Genomic DNA, 12,972 nt, shown 5'->3' with positions numbered 1-12,972 from the left:
AAATCTGCTCTTGGAGGCAGAGCTGAAGAAATGTAAGTGGTAGCACTTGGACTAACGAGGGACCAGCCTGGAGCCCAGGTGCCTGAGTAGGCCTGACTTGGGATGGAGGGCAATGGTGACAGTACGAACAGTGGAAGCTGGGAGTTCCCAACATTGCATTTGAGCTTCCCTTTGTCAAAGGTAGCACAGAAAATGAATCAAGATGATTTCTACTTGTATATTGTTGGAGTATAAACTGTTATATTTTTGAAAAGCAATTTAGCATTGTCATGAACTTAAAAATGCTCCTATCTTTTGGCTACATAATTCCACCCCTAGGAATTTGCCCTGTTAGTTGGGTTTTTGTAAAAAACCAGTTGCCACCGAGTCACCCCGACTCATGACAATCCCATGTGTGTCAGAATAAAACTGTACTCCATAGGTTTTCCAAGGGCCAGTGTTCAGAATGGACTGGACAGCACGGGGTTCCCGGGGTGCAACGACGCGCAGTGGGTGAATGCAACGACTTTGAAGAACACTGAAGAACATGGAGAAATGCTCACAAAATAAATACTATTAGGTGGAAAATATAAAACTACACATATAGAATTATCAGAATTGTGTAATCATTTTTTTTTTTAAATCTGTCAGGGAAAGTTAATGAGTTAGTGGTGCGACAACTGGTGGTTTTCGTTTTTTTCTTTATTCAGTCATACAGCTTTGAAATGTTTCATAATTAACAGATACAATTTTTATAACTAGAAAAAATACTAAGTATTATCCGTTAAAGACCAGTCCTTAATTTTGTACTGGGCCCTCAGGGCCGGGTGAGTTCTCCTTGTGTCTCCTCCCCTGCAAACGCGGGCGCAGCAGCCTCCCCCACCTCCCGCGGACCACCCAGGACCCTTCTCCCGAAGCTGCCCCTCTCGCCCACGCTGGGGCCTAGGCGCTCGGGTCCTTTCGCCTTTCCCTGCCCTTCTCAGTCCCCATCTTGAACAAAATTCACTTTTCGGGACTGACCTAGGTTTTTACAACACATTATTTTCCTAACCCAAAAGCAATAGACGTTGATGCTGAAAGCCAGCAGAGAAAGCTCTCGCCCCGTTTCCTCCGGGCCCCAGCTTCTCTCCCCCGCTTGCAGCCCCTCGCCGGCCGGCTCGCGGCCCACGTCCCTCTGGGCTCCCAGGGGGCTCACGGCGCCGGGCCGCTCCTGGCTCCCCGCGGGGCTGCAGCGCTCTGCTCTGCGCGCCCCGCCGCCCACCGCCTTCCGCCTTCCGGTCCGCAGGGACTCAGCCCCGCCCCGCGCGCCTCCCGGACTCTGTCCCCAGGCCCGGCCATGGCTCCGTTGCGCTTCTCGGCGAACCTGTCGTGGTTGTTCCCCGAGCTCCCCGGCCTCCCCGCGCGGCTCAGGGCCGCGAGCAGCGCGGGCTTCGAGGCCGCCGAAGTGGCCTTCCCGTACGCGGAGCCGCCGGAGGCGCTGGCGCGCGCGGTGCGGGAGGCGGGACTGCGGCTGGTGCTGATCAACACGCCCCCGGGTGCGCCGGTGGGTCCGGCCTGGGGTCGTGCGGGCTGGGGAAGGGGCACGACGCCCTAGCCCGGGGCTGAGGCTCGTTCTCTCCGCAGGAGACCAAGAGAAAGGGGAAATGGGCCTGGGGGCCGTACCCGGGAGGCAGGCGGCCTTCCGAGAGGGGCTGGAACAGGCTGTGCTCTATGCCAAGGCCCTGGACTGCCCCAGGTACCCTCGTCTTTCCTCCTCCCCCTGCTCTCAATCTTGCCCTGTCTACTCCTCTATGACCCGGCTGCAGGTTCGGGGTCAGGGAGCAGAGACCACCAGGCCTGAGAGGCTTAGGAGTGAGCACACTGCCCCTCCTCTTCCCCTCCAGTCCTGGCCCTTTTAAAATTGCTTCTTGAATTTCTTTTTTGTCCTGTGACCTTTGGCCACCCACTCATGCCCATCCCATGCTGGCCGTCCAGTCTGATGAGGGAAATGGCAAAGTAAATATACTGAACGATCTTGGACGGTGTCACTTCAAGAGGCCATGGGAGCAGAGTAGGCACCTAGCCCTGACTGGATCAGAGAAAGCTTCTAACAAGCAGTGATGCTAGAACTGGGTCTTGAAAGAGTGGGTGTTTGCTTGATGGCCAGAAGGTAAAGAGCATTCTAGGCTGAGGGTGCAATGGCCAGAGGCAAGAGGCAGCTTGGTGTGTTCACCAACTTCAGCTGTGTTCAGCAGTTAGTTCTTGAAGCTGGAGATGTAGCCTGTTACCCCTGAGTGGGCCTGGGATATACCTGCATGAAGTTTGGATGTGGCTGAGAAAGATCAGATGGTGATGGGAGGAGGAAGGTTCAAAGTGGGGTGTCAAATCCTGCAGAGGCCTAGTGGGCTGAGAAGGAACTGGCGACAAGGGGGACATTACTGGTGAGTGGTAGGAGCAGAGGACAGATGGGAAGGGGCTAAGAAACAGATGTGAGGAAGTAGGCAGGCAGCAGGGAATACCTGAGAAGGGTAAGGGTCAAAATAATTTTTTGAAGGTGAAACTTGAGCATGTTATAGGCTGAGAAGGCGCAGGCTAATACAGGGAGGTTGAAAGGACAGGAGGGGCTAGGTGATGGACTGAGGGCTCTGAGGAAGGAGGGATGGACCCAGAGCCCAGATGGTTTACCCTCAGAAAGCATCTGGGAAAGGCGTGGCTCAGGCTGACACAGGTGTCCGAGGGGAACTGGGATGTTGAGCAATGTAGCCCGGGGGTGTGGACTGAAGCCCTGGGGAGATGAGTGTGACTGGCACAGGCAGGATGCCCCAGAAGGGTGCACACAGGAACCCAGGAGATGAAGGCCTCTCCTCTGCCTCAGAACGAACCCCACAGTCCCTCCAGTCCCATCTTCCCCACAGGATTCACCTGATGGCTGGCCGTGTACCCCAGGGGGCTGATCAAACAGCTGTCAGGAGTGAAATGGAGGCAGTTTTTCTGGAGAACCTGAGGCATGCAGCTGGGGTTTTGGCTCAGGTGAGACAGGTGAAAACACAGACGTGTATACCTGCATAAATGTGTCTGGGTGCGTGCGCGTGGGGAGGTTCACAGTGGAGTGAGCAGATGAGGCATAAGGCTGAGCACTGGCCCAGGTGAGGGCCCTGACCAGTGACTGAGGAAAACCTGGTGAGGAGGAGCTTTATTCACAGCATCCACCACGGTGCTAGGAGAACCTCGTGGGACTGCTGGAGCCCATTAACACTCGCATCACTGACCCCCGGTACTTCCTGGATACCCCCCAGCAGGGTAGGACCCCCAGCCCTGTGCCACCTCTTGCACCCTTTCATCTGTGGTCTCCTGGGTCTCACAGCCTCTTCCTCCTTTCTCCCTCAGTGGCAGCCATCTTACAGAAGGTTGGAAGACCCAACCTCAAGTTACAAATGGTAAGTGGAAGAAAGAGTGCTTCTCAGAAGGCCCATATTCTCCAAATCTAGGGACCATCAAAGAATGGTGGGGGCCTGAGGGGTCTCTGACTATAGTATTCTCTTCCCAGGACATATTCCACTGGCAGATCATGGATGGGAACCTGACAGGAAACATCCGGGAGTTCCTGCCCATTGTTGGTGAGAGGGGCCCCTTTCTCTGCTGTGCTGCATTCTATGCCCTCCCACATCTGTCCTTAGGCCACAGCAGGCCTGGGCTCACATCTGTCCGTTATCTGTCCCAGGACATGTGCAGGTGGCACAGGTCCCAGGCCGGGGGGAACCTGACAGCCCTGGAGAGCTGAACTTCCCCTACCTATTCGAGCTGCTGGAAGATGAAGGCTACAAAGGCTTTGTGGGCTGCGAGTACCGGCCCCAAGGTGAGGGGTCAGGTGAGGGGTGGCATGAGGCTCCAGGCTTGGCCCCGGCGAAGGGGCACTTAAGGGACAGTTATTGGATAGGGGCTGTTTTTCTCCTCCTGGGTTGAGATGCTGCTGCCTCCCTCTCCCGACAGGAGACACCATAGAGGGCTTGAGGTGGCTACGTTCGTACTGGGACAGGCAGGGCCGTCCACAGGCTGGCCACTGAGGTCCTGTACACCACCCACAAGCCTCTGGGACAGCGGGCATCCTGTGTCTCCTCTGAATTAAAGACAACCTGCTGAACATTTTCACATGTGCTTTTTTTTTTTTTTTAATGTATTTAGTGGTGGGAGGGTGGGGACACACAGTGTCTAACCCTTCAGCTTCTCTGGCCTGCTTCCCTCCTGCTAAAAAAGGACATATAGCTCATGCTCAAGTCTGGCAGTCTGTGCCAGTGTTGCTGTGGAGATGGGAGAATTTCTGAGCCTACCTCCTCATTTACAGATGAGAAACCAAAGGTCTGAGAGCAAAGGGACTTGCCCATGGTCACAGGTGCTCAAAGGAAGAGCTGGGACTGGAACCTAGATATCTCTGCTTAGCAGCAATGTCCAGCAGTGATGTCTAAGTAGGAAATAAAGACCAGAGGGTTGGGGCCGGGGGAGACAGAGCAGTCCAAGACCTGGAGGCAGGATTCAGGGTGACTGCTTGCCATCTGGTGTGAAGAATTCCTGGGACCCCACCAGGTGGTCAGGACAGAGGAGCTCCCTTCTGGAAGGGCCTAGGGTCCAGAGAGGAGATGGGCACCTGAGGGAGTTGACCTGACTCCCTGGAGCCCTGGGCTGATCGATGGCTGTGAGTGTTTGGGGAGAGCAGCCTCTGCTTCTGGGCTGGGGCAGCAGACCCTTGAGACATATCCACAAAGCCTTTGGTGTCACTCCATGTTTGGGCGTCCTGGGGCCCAGAGCAGGGCTGCTCAGTCCTGCCTCAAGTGGGCAATTTCATAGACCATGATTCAAGGAACAGGGCCATTCGGTGGCCCACTCCCTCAGAGGAGGCGGGTCCAGAGGGTGAAACAGGCTGTGTTGATGACAGATTCCAGGTGGTGGTAGGTGGACACCAGCTGGGCAGGGGGGCTCTCGCTGTCCTGGGGCTGTACTGGGAAGGGTTCTCGGAAAACCACCGTCAGAGACTGTGGGGAACATGGGTAGGGGTGCAGTGGTGAGAGGAGGGCATAGGTGGGGACAGGAAACAGGGCTTAGAAGGCTCTGGGGTGGAGCATGTGGGGAACAGTCTCACACCAGGCTGACACAAAGCCCCCTACCCCTTGTTCTCACCGTCTTTCCCAAGTGGGAATCCAGAAATACTAGCACAAAACAGTCAGTGAACTTCTGATTCAGCACAACCTACAGTGAAAGACAATATGAGATGGGGAATGAGGTTTGTCTTACCCTAGGAGGCACAGATCCTTTAGTGCATCCTGGAAATGGGGGCCCGTCCAAAGGTCCGCTTCCATCACCGCACCTGACCCCACATGTACTCCAAGGCTACTCAGGACCTTGTCTCCAAATGAACATCTCAGTCCTCATGCTCATTAGCTGCCCGGACGGCCTGTCTGCGCCTCATCAGAGCAAGGGGGTAACACTTGATTGGAAGGCTACTGAGGTCGTCCATCTCGAGGCCCTACACCAAGCCTAGCACACTGAAGCCAACCAGTGGATGAGAATTCTCTACCCTTGACACAAGCCCTCTTTGCCTCCGGTACTGTTTTGGGTCTCTCATCTCCCTGACTTCTCCCGGGACTGGGACTCCACTCCCAAGGCTTCAATTACCACCTGTTCACATAGATGCTGCCTAGATCTCTCTCAGTGCCATTCCCAATGTCCATATATACCTTCTAGACAGCATTCCCAGAAGGTCCTCAGGGACCTCAGACTCGACTTGCCTCAAGCTGAACTCATCACCTACCCTCCCCAAACCCATTCCTGCTCAGTGTTCCCACCCACACAATCAGCCCCATCTGCTCACACCCACCTGCACCACTGTAGCCTCCTCCTAACTGATCTCAGCCTCTTTGGATGACCCTGAAACTAACCTGCCCCATAAACACTATATCAAGGGACTCCTTACCATGGCCCAGCTCCTCCTTTCTCTAAGTCTTCTCTTGACAAGCTTCCTCTCCTAGACCACAGCTCTCGTTGGGCCCATCTCTTTAGTGTCTGTAACTCCTGTGCTTGTACCCACCACCACTCTTAGGATAGTGTTTCTCAAACTTTAATGTGCATACAAATCATCTGAGGGCCTTCCTAAAATGCAGATTCTGACTTGACAGATATGGAGTGTGGCCTGCGTGTGCATTTCAGCAAGCTCCCGTGTGATGCCGATGCTGTTGGCGCGAGGAACATGCTTTGGGTAACAAAGGTCCTTTCTGGAACTGCAGCCTCCGAGACCAACTGCAGATGGGTTCTGAGTGCACCTCTGGTTCTAGACCTTGACCGTCAGGATCTCTAGCCAGTCTTTGTTTTGGGCGAGCCTTTGAGGGCAGGGCTCTAAGTCCTTCTCTTAAACACCCCACAGCTCAGTGAGTCACATTTGTGGCTCAGTGCTGGGGGCGGGGGTTTACATGTATCTGTGCAGCCCCGTTCCATCCAGGCTCCCTCCAGAACACAGCTTGTTTGGTTAGGCTGGGGATCCTTGAGGGGGACATCTAGCTTCTCTTTCATGAGGATTTTTACCATGTCTCTCTTTTCAGAGGGAGTCAGGGGGTCTTACCAGGTATTGAGTTCCCAAGTCTGGGCTCTGGAAATGGCGACAGCTCTGGGGAAAGCGGCTTAGAAGAACCTTGATCAGGCTCTGGTACCAGGAGACTGTCATGGACAGGAAGCAGTCCTACAGGAAGATCCACAGGCCTGGATCTGCTGCCTCAGAGCTACCTCTGAGACCTTCCACCCTGGCTGCCTCTGAAATTCCCAGCAACCATCCCAGTCCCATCTGGAGCCCACAGCCCCTTACCAGCTGGGGATCAATGTCCCCAATGGATTTGGCATGGACTGCTCCTAGGAGCTCCTCCAGCTCTGCCAGAGCCAGGCGCCCCCCTAGCCGCAGCCGATCAGGCCCTGGTGGCTCCAGCAAGAAGAGGCGCTTCCAGAGCGTGTCCCGACGGCAGTGCCCTCCGGCCAGCCGCACCAGCTGAGCCAGCCGCGCCCGGGCGACACCCACCTCTGCAGCCAGGGGTGGGAACAGGGGAGCTGGCCCAGGAGCCAAACCAACCCCTGAGGTCTCCCCAGGGCTACCAGCTGAGCTCCCTAGAATCTCTGGCTCGGGGGGCAGCCTGGGTGGCTTCCGGAACCGGCGCATGTCAGCAGTGAGTCTGGGGAACAGCTCTCGTTGGCTGGTGAGCACCACAAAGAACTGCAGCCTGTGGGGGAGGTGGACAGGAGTGTGGTGGTCACAGTGGGAGTCACACAGGGCAAGAGGTGGCAGTAGCGGGGAGGATGGGTAATGGGCATGTTCAAGGTGGGGGATCTGCTGACCGCAGAACATGTCGCTCAGCCTCTCCTTGCTCCTCAAAGGGTGCAGCACAGTGACAGACAAGCAGAGACACATCAAAGTCATCCTGGTGACGAAGTCCCTCAGAGTCCAGGTAGGAGCCAGAGCTGGGTGGTAGAGGTGGGAGAGATGTCAACCCTGAGGTTCCAAGGAAATAGTCCCACCTCTTCTGCCCAAGAAAACATGGGTCTCCTAACTCCAAGTATGGCTCAGACCTCAGCTCTACCTGAGTGCATGCTGGGTGCCTTACCTGTGCCATGCTGACACCAGGGCGTATTCATTATGTTCTGGGCCCCCTGGCCGGGCCATACGCAATGGCTTCATGTGGTAGGAGCTAGCATGGTCAGCCACGTAGTTGTAAAGCTGGTGGGCAGCAATGAGTGGTGTGGGGAGCTCCAATGTCCCTGAGGGGCAGGTTATAGGAGACAAGAGACACTAAGCCTGAGACAGACACACTGATCTGGTTGGGAGTGGGGGTGGGGGATGAGAGTCGCTAATGCTCTGATTGGCAGGCAGATGGGTTCTGCTTTCCAGAGGGAGCTCCTGAGTTCCTATGGAACATGGATAGACAGTGGCTCAGAACAGAGGGCAGGGTACATATGACACAGGAGCCGCACTGATACAGAAGGTGAAGAACTTAAGACAAAGAGACATGGGGACAGGGTACAAGTACTATGAGGCAATTAATAGTACAGAACAGGTGATGCAGAGACTAGGTCCTGCCCCAGGAAGTGCACACACTGGTCCTGGCTTAGAAATACCTTGCGGCCTGTTCTTTTTCTGGCTCACTGGCTTGCCCTTAGGCACCAAAAAAAAAAAAAAACAAAAAATCTGTTGCTGTTGATTCTAACTCCTAGCGACCCTACAGGACAGAGGAGAACTGCCCAATAGAATTTCCAAGGAGCACCTAGTGGATTCAAGCTGCCGACCTTTTGGTTAGCAGCTGTAGCTCTTAACCACTGTGCCAGCAGGGTCTCCCCTTGGGTACCGACCTTGGTAAATATGGTTGCGGCCAAAGTGGGGTCCGTCAGGGTGGTGGGCCAGGAAATGTCGCAGGAAGGTGGTAAGGTGGTAGCCGTGCCGAAGGACCAGGTGGGTGCCCAGCACGTGTTGGTGTACCAGGCGCAGGTGGAAGTCATAGCTGAATGAGTGCACGTGCATCAGGTCACGCACCTTGTCACACTCCTCTGTGAACAGCATGGACAGCTGGAGAGGTGGCAACAGGGTAACAAGGGACTGGGTTAAGGCACAGGCTGCCTAACACCCCCCCTCCTTCCACGGGAGAAGGAAGCTCAACAGATTCACCCTGTTGCTGTGAGCCAGTGGAACCCCCTCCTCTGCCAGAATAGTTTTCTGGGAAGCCCTCTCCATTATCCTCACTCTTTTATACTGCACTGTAACTGCTTATGTGAAACAGTGACCATCTTGAGGGCAGAGACTGGCGTTTTTACTCTATACCTGATTCCACTAGAGGCTGGCACAGATCCATTGATGCAACAACTATCCGTTGAGTGCCTGCTGTGCACCTACCAGGTACTGTTCTGTGTGCTGGGCATACAATGGCAAACAGAAATTGAATCCCTGCCCTCAAGGAGCTTACATTCTAGTAGTGGGGAGACAGACAGGAAACACTGGACAGAGTCAATGAGTAAATGATATAGCATGTTCGAAGATGGCATTAGTGGAAACTCAAGTAGCAGAGTAGGGTAAGTGCCACGGCAGGGAGTGTGTGTGTGTAATTAGTTACTACTGAAAAGCTTTTCCTGGCCCCTTCCCATGTCTCCAGCTTCATTTTCTCATCAGAGGACTTGCTTTCCCTGAGTACGTCACATATTCTCTCCTCAACATTTTCATACCTGCTGTTCTCTTTGCCTGGAATGCTGCTCTCCCTGACCTCTACCCAGACTTATTTTGTTTTCCTTTTTTGTTGTAAAAATATATACCACATAACATTTGTCCATTCAGCATTTTTCATGTGTACAATTTAATGATATCAATTACATTAATCATGCTGTGCAACCATCACCAATAGTCATTGCCATATTTTCCATCACCAGAAACGGAGACTCAGTGCTCCCAGCTCACTCCTAAAGCTCCACCTGGGACCTCCTGCCAAGGCCAGGCCAGGGCAGCCCTCCTCTGTTTGTGAATGAATGAACGAATCATCGATGGAGAGGAAAAGAAGGGCAGAGACAGGGAGCTAGTGCTTCTCTTGATTGAAACCATTACTGACTGGAGGTTGCCATATGGATCTGTGGTGCTGGAATGGCAGAAACTACCCGGCCACTCCCTTGGGGGCACTAGGGAGTTATTAGGAAGGGAAATAAATGGCTGTAGAAGAAGTGATAGCCGAGGTGTCAGACTAGCTGTGTGATCTTGGGTAAGTCAGTCTCTCTGTGCTTCAGTCTTCTCATCTACGATGGAGATAATGTCAAGGTCTTCATAAAGTTAGAGGCAGTGTGATAAACTAAAATAAACAAGGGTGAGTCTCAGAATCACTAAGACTTAGATTTCAACCCCAATATTGCCACTGATTAGCTGTGTGCCCTGGGATAAATTACTTAACCTCCATGAACCTCAGTTTCCTTATCTGTAGAGCGGGAGTAAAACTTTTCTGCTTAGTATGTATTTGCTTAATAAACAACGGTAATACTGAAACAATTTAGGAATCTAAGTAAGATTAGAGAGTAGATAAATAGGGTCAGAGAGAGCCAAGCTGGATGGAGATCGGGGGCACAGAAGGACTTCAAGAGGCTCACAGGATAATGGAGGGTGATCCTTTCCTCTAATATTCCAGGGAAATGTGAGCGTACCTGCCCATCAATAGCTCCTTATGAGCGCTGTGGCCCTAAACATGAAGTCACCATGCTTTGGGTCACATCATCCTGTGATGAGTGGACCAGGGAGCCACACACCCAAGTCAAGGGCTACCATCCATAGGCTGGATATGAACTGTCCAGATGTGAGAGCTCTACCCAGTGAAGAAGCGTCTGTACTAGAGAAGACTGACCCAATCACATCCTGATCTCTCAGAAACTAAATGTCAGGCGCAAAGAAGGCACAGGCCCTGGCAGGACATTCCTGGCAACCTGAAGGAGTGAAACTAATTCAAAGTACAAAGGGCTTCAGATTGCTATCTCACTGGATCCTCTGACTTACTCTGGGCACTCCTGAGTGCTTGACCCTCATGGGGTACAGAGGACCTGCCCTTGAGGGAGACTGACAGGGACACAAATAATGACTAAGTGCCAGAGATACCCTGTGTGGGTGGGAACTTTGGTCCTCATTCTAAGTGTTAGTGACTATACTAACAACGCCAATCTTCCCAAGCTCTAGATTAGGCCAGCACCAACATATTCATGTGCCAGATTACCCACTTTGCTCAAATGTCCTCACTCTCAGGCTACCCGTGGTTACGGACCAACCACAGCATCAGGCTCTTGTCACTGCTAGAATGACTAAAGGCAGACTAGCCGCTGTGCTGGACTGCCCTGTGCCTCCAGTGCTGTGGACTGCCCATAGGGTCAGAGTGTTGGTTGGTCCAGTCAGGGCACCAGAATGACTACTGACCTGCTTAGTTCACAGCACTAGATCAATCACTGGGCCAGGCCACTCACTGCAGTACTCTTACTACCCACCCAGATGGGCCATGGGGCATCACTGTGCCTAAGCCTTGTCCAATCCCGTATTCCTGTCTTCTGTCCCCACTACAGCCTCCCCAACACATACCTGAGAGTTGACAGCTTGTCCCATGGGGATTCGGGAACATTCCAGAGCAAACTGTTTGACACAGAAGTAACAGCCCTGGAGAGAGAGTGAAGATGGGCTCAGGAAGGTAAGAGATAGGCAGGTCTGGCTCTCCCTACTCAGTGCTCCCTCCTGCTTACCTGGAAAGCCAGTTCCATGAGGATAATGCCACCGGGCAATGCCCGCTGCAGGTGGTAGGTGGTGACTGCAAAGCCAGTGCTCTGGAGAAAGGAAAAAGAACTGGGGCTCGGGGGCAAGGGGTTGGGGCTCACCAGCCTCAAGACAGTAGGGCAGGGGTCCTTTGGGCCACTGACTTCAATGGTGTCACTCTGGGATCAATCTCCCTTCATCACTCAGGTCACTGACCTCAGCCTTGGGGAAATAATTCAGGGTCAGCAGCATTGGGGTCTTGGGGCATTGCTGATTTCACTATGGCAGCGAGTTACCTTGGGGCTCCCATCGGTCTTGGTTTTAGAGCAGGAGAAAGAGCCTCGGCCTTCTGTTCCAAGGATAGCCATGGCCCGCAGCCGGCTGGTGCTATGGAAGAGGAAGGGGAACGAGAAGATTAGGCAGGCCAGTGGGGTGAAGGATACGACCATCAGACCCAGAATCCATTTTACATGGACTTGTTTTGCAGGACAGGAAATAGGCCCAGAAAAGGACCTGCTTGGGGTCCCAGTGGCAAAGCTGGGCCCAGAGACTAAGTTAGACTGTAGGGCAGGGCTCTCTCCTAGCGCTTGTTGCTCTGAAAGGAAGTGTGGGCAACGCTCAGTGGGAGGCGGAGTCCAATCCTCTTTCCCACTAGTGAGAGGATTGGGATAGGGCAGGAGAGACTGCTGTGAATACTGGTAGATGCCCAAAGGGGACAGAGAAATCTGTATATAGTAGGGTAGAGATCTGATGTATTTCTGAGATTTAACTAGGAAAATTCAAGGAGATGCTTGATGCCATAGATAGGCATCTTCCTACAAGAGGGAGAAATGGTTCCGTTTTGATTGGGGAATGGCAGTTGCAGCATTTCATAGGTAAGGCGAGAAGAAAGGCAGGGAAGATACTGTGAAAAAAAAACAAAACAGAAAGGCCAGTGTGGGGGGAGCTGTGAACACCAGACCTCTCGTTGGAGGTCAAAGGCTCTGGCGGGAAGACATGTCCCGTTTACTCCCAGCAGGAAATCAGTTTAAGATTTAACTAGTGATTGGTGACAGTTACAGATTAGTGAGGAAGGAGGGCTTAAACTGCGTCTTTAAATTCTGCTTTAGAAACATATTTTTTAACCCAGTGTCCTTCATTTTAAAAAGGAATTCAAAGTTTTAGGAAGAGCAGCTGAATGGAAACTACATAAACTCAATTCTCTCTGAGACCCTGACAGCTGAGAACTGGCTATGAAGAACAGCCAGCTGAGTGAGTGAACATGACCAGGACCTATACAGGCCAAAGCACAGTGAGGTGAGGAGGACTGGTCGTTGGTAACAAAAGGGTTTCCTCGGGCCAGGAACCATATGCAATCTCAGGAAAGGTCAGTGGGATGATTAGGGCAGGAATCATTAAGGCCCAGGTCCAAAAGCTTAGGAGCATGTTAAGAGATTCCTGTGTGTGGTTGTATAAAGCACGTTAACATATAAGATGTAAGTGGGCATGAGCTTTGTGAGAATGTGCGTGGTTCTATGCACGGATGTGGATGTGAGCTCCACAGATGCCTGAGGTTTGTAGGACACACATCAGGGCTGTGTGGAAATGTACAAGATCCTCATGTATATATGCTGGTCTGGTGAGATGAACGAGGCCCAAGCTGTCAAGAGACCTGTATGAACAAAGGCGGGGCCTGTGGGGGTCTCACCTGCAGTGAGGACAAATGAGAAAAAGGGAAGGAGGGGCTGTCTCAC

At 52.9% G+C, this 12,972-nt stretch overlaps 2 protein-coding genes and 1 long non-coding RNA gene across 6 annotated transcripts in view; 2 read left to right on the top strand and 1 right to left on the bottom strand.

Annotated features, from left to right (window-relative positions):
• The first annotated feature begins 1,263 nt into the window (after positions 1 to 1,263).
• On the top strand, positions 1,264 to 4,108 carry HYI (hydroxypyruvate isomerase (putative)). Its single transcript, XM_049879033.1, has 8 exons — positions 1,264 to 1,514; positions 1,603 to 1,714; positions 2,874 to 2,988; positions 3,180 to 3,258; positions 3,346 to 3,395; positions 3,506 to 3,575; positions 3,680 to 3,814; positions 3,949 to 4,108. The coding sequence occupies exons 1-8, from the start codon at positions 1,316 to 1,318 to the stop codon at positions 4,020 to 4,022; spliced, it is 834 nt and encodes a 277-aa protein (XP_049734990.1). The 5' UTR covers positions 1,264 to 1,315; the 3' UTR covers positions 4,023 to 4,108.
• SZT2 (SZT2 subunit of KICSTOR complex) overlaps positions 4,017 to 12,972 on the bottom strand; it is a 77,769-nt gene continuing 68,813 nt past the window's right edge. For 3 of the 4 annotated variants that reach the window (XM_049879027.1, XM_049879028.1, XM_049879032.1), the window contains 10 exons: positions 11,536 to 11,626; positions 11,230 to 11,310; positions 11,072 to 11,146; positions 8,335 to 8,548; positions 7,593 to 7,746; positions 7,327 to 7,449; positions 6,806 to 7,211; positions 6,566 to 6,682; positions 5,131 to 5,199; positions 4,017 to 4,985 (listed from right to left, as the gene is read on the bottom strand). In XM_049879027.1, coding sequence (XP_049734984.1) covers positions 4,842 to 4,985; positions 5,131 to 5,199; positions 6,566 to 6,682; positions 6,806 to 7,211; positions 7,327 to 7,449; positions 7,593 to 7,746; positions 8,335 to 8,548; positions 11,072 to 11,146; positions 11,230 to 11,310; positions 11,536 to 11,626 — 1,474 coding nt within the window. In that variant the 3' untranslated portion in view covers positions 4,017 to 4,841. Of the gene's footprint in view, positions 4,986 to 5,130; positions 5,200 to 6,565; positions 6,683 to 6,805; positions 7,212 to 7,326; positions 7,450 to 7,592; positions 7,747 to 8,334; positions 8,549 to 8,837; positions 11,147 to 11,229; positions 11,311 to 11,535; positions 11,627 to 12,972 lie in introns of those variants that run through there. The other variant, XM_049879029.1, reaches the window with a different exon arrangement.
• LOC126073000 (uncharacterized) lies at positions 8,812 to 12,970 on the top strand. The gene is made up of 3 exons (XR_007516638.1): positions 8,812 to 8,875; positions 11,056 to 11,177; positions 12,388 to 12,970. It is a non-coding gene; the product is annotated as an uncharacterized LOC126073000 (long non-coding RNA).

The sequence above is a fragment of the Elephas maximus genome, chromosome 3 (assembly GCF_024166365.1).
Source record: "Elephas maximus indicus isolate mEleMax1 chromosome 3, mEleMax1 primary haplotype, whole genome shotgun sequence".
Lineage (NCBI taxonomy): Eukaryota > Metazoa > Chordata > Mammalia > Proboscidea > Elephantidae > Elephas > Elephas maximus.
This window is presented reverse-complemented; position numbering and strand designations above follow the sequence as displayed.

Coding starts and splice junctions, on each gene's coding strand:
- HYI (XM_049879033.1), top strand. CDS start 1,316: ATGGCTCCGTTGCGCTTCTCGGCGAACCTGTCGTGGTTGTTCCCCGAG. Junction 1,515..1,602: donor GCTGATCAACACGCCCCCGG/GTGCGCCGGTGG, acceptor TTCTCTCCGCAG/GAGACCAAGAGAAAGGGGAA. Junction 2,989..3,179: donor CAGCTGGGGTTTTGGCTCAG/GTGAGACAGGTG, acceptor CCACGGTGCTAG/GAGAACCTCGTGGGACTGCT.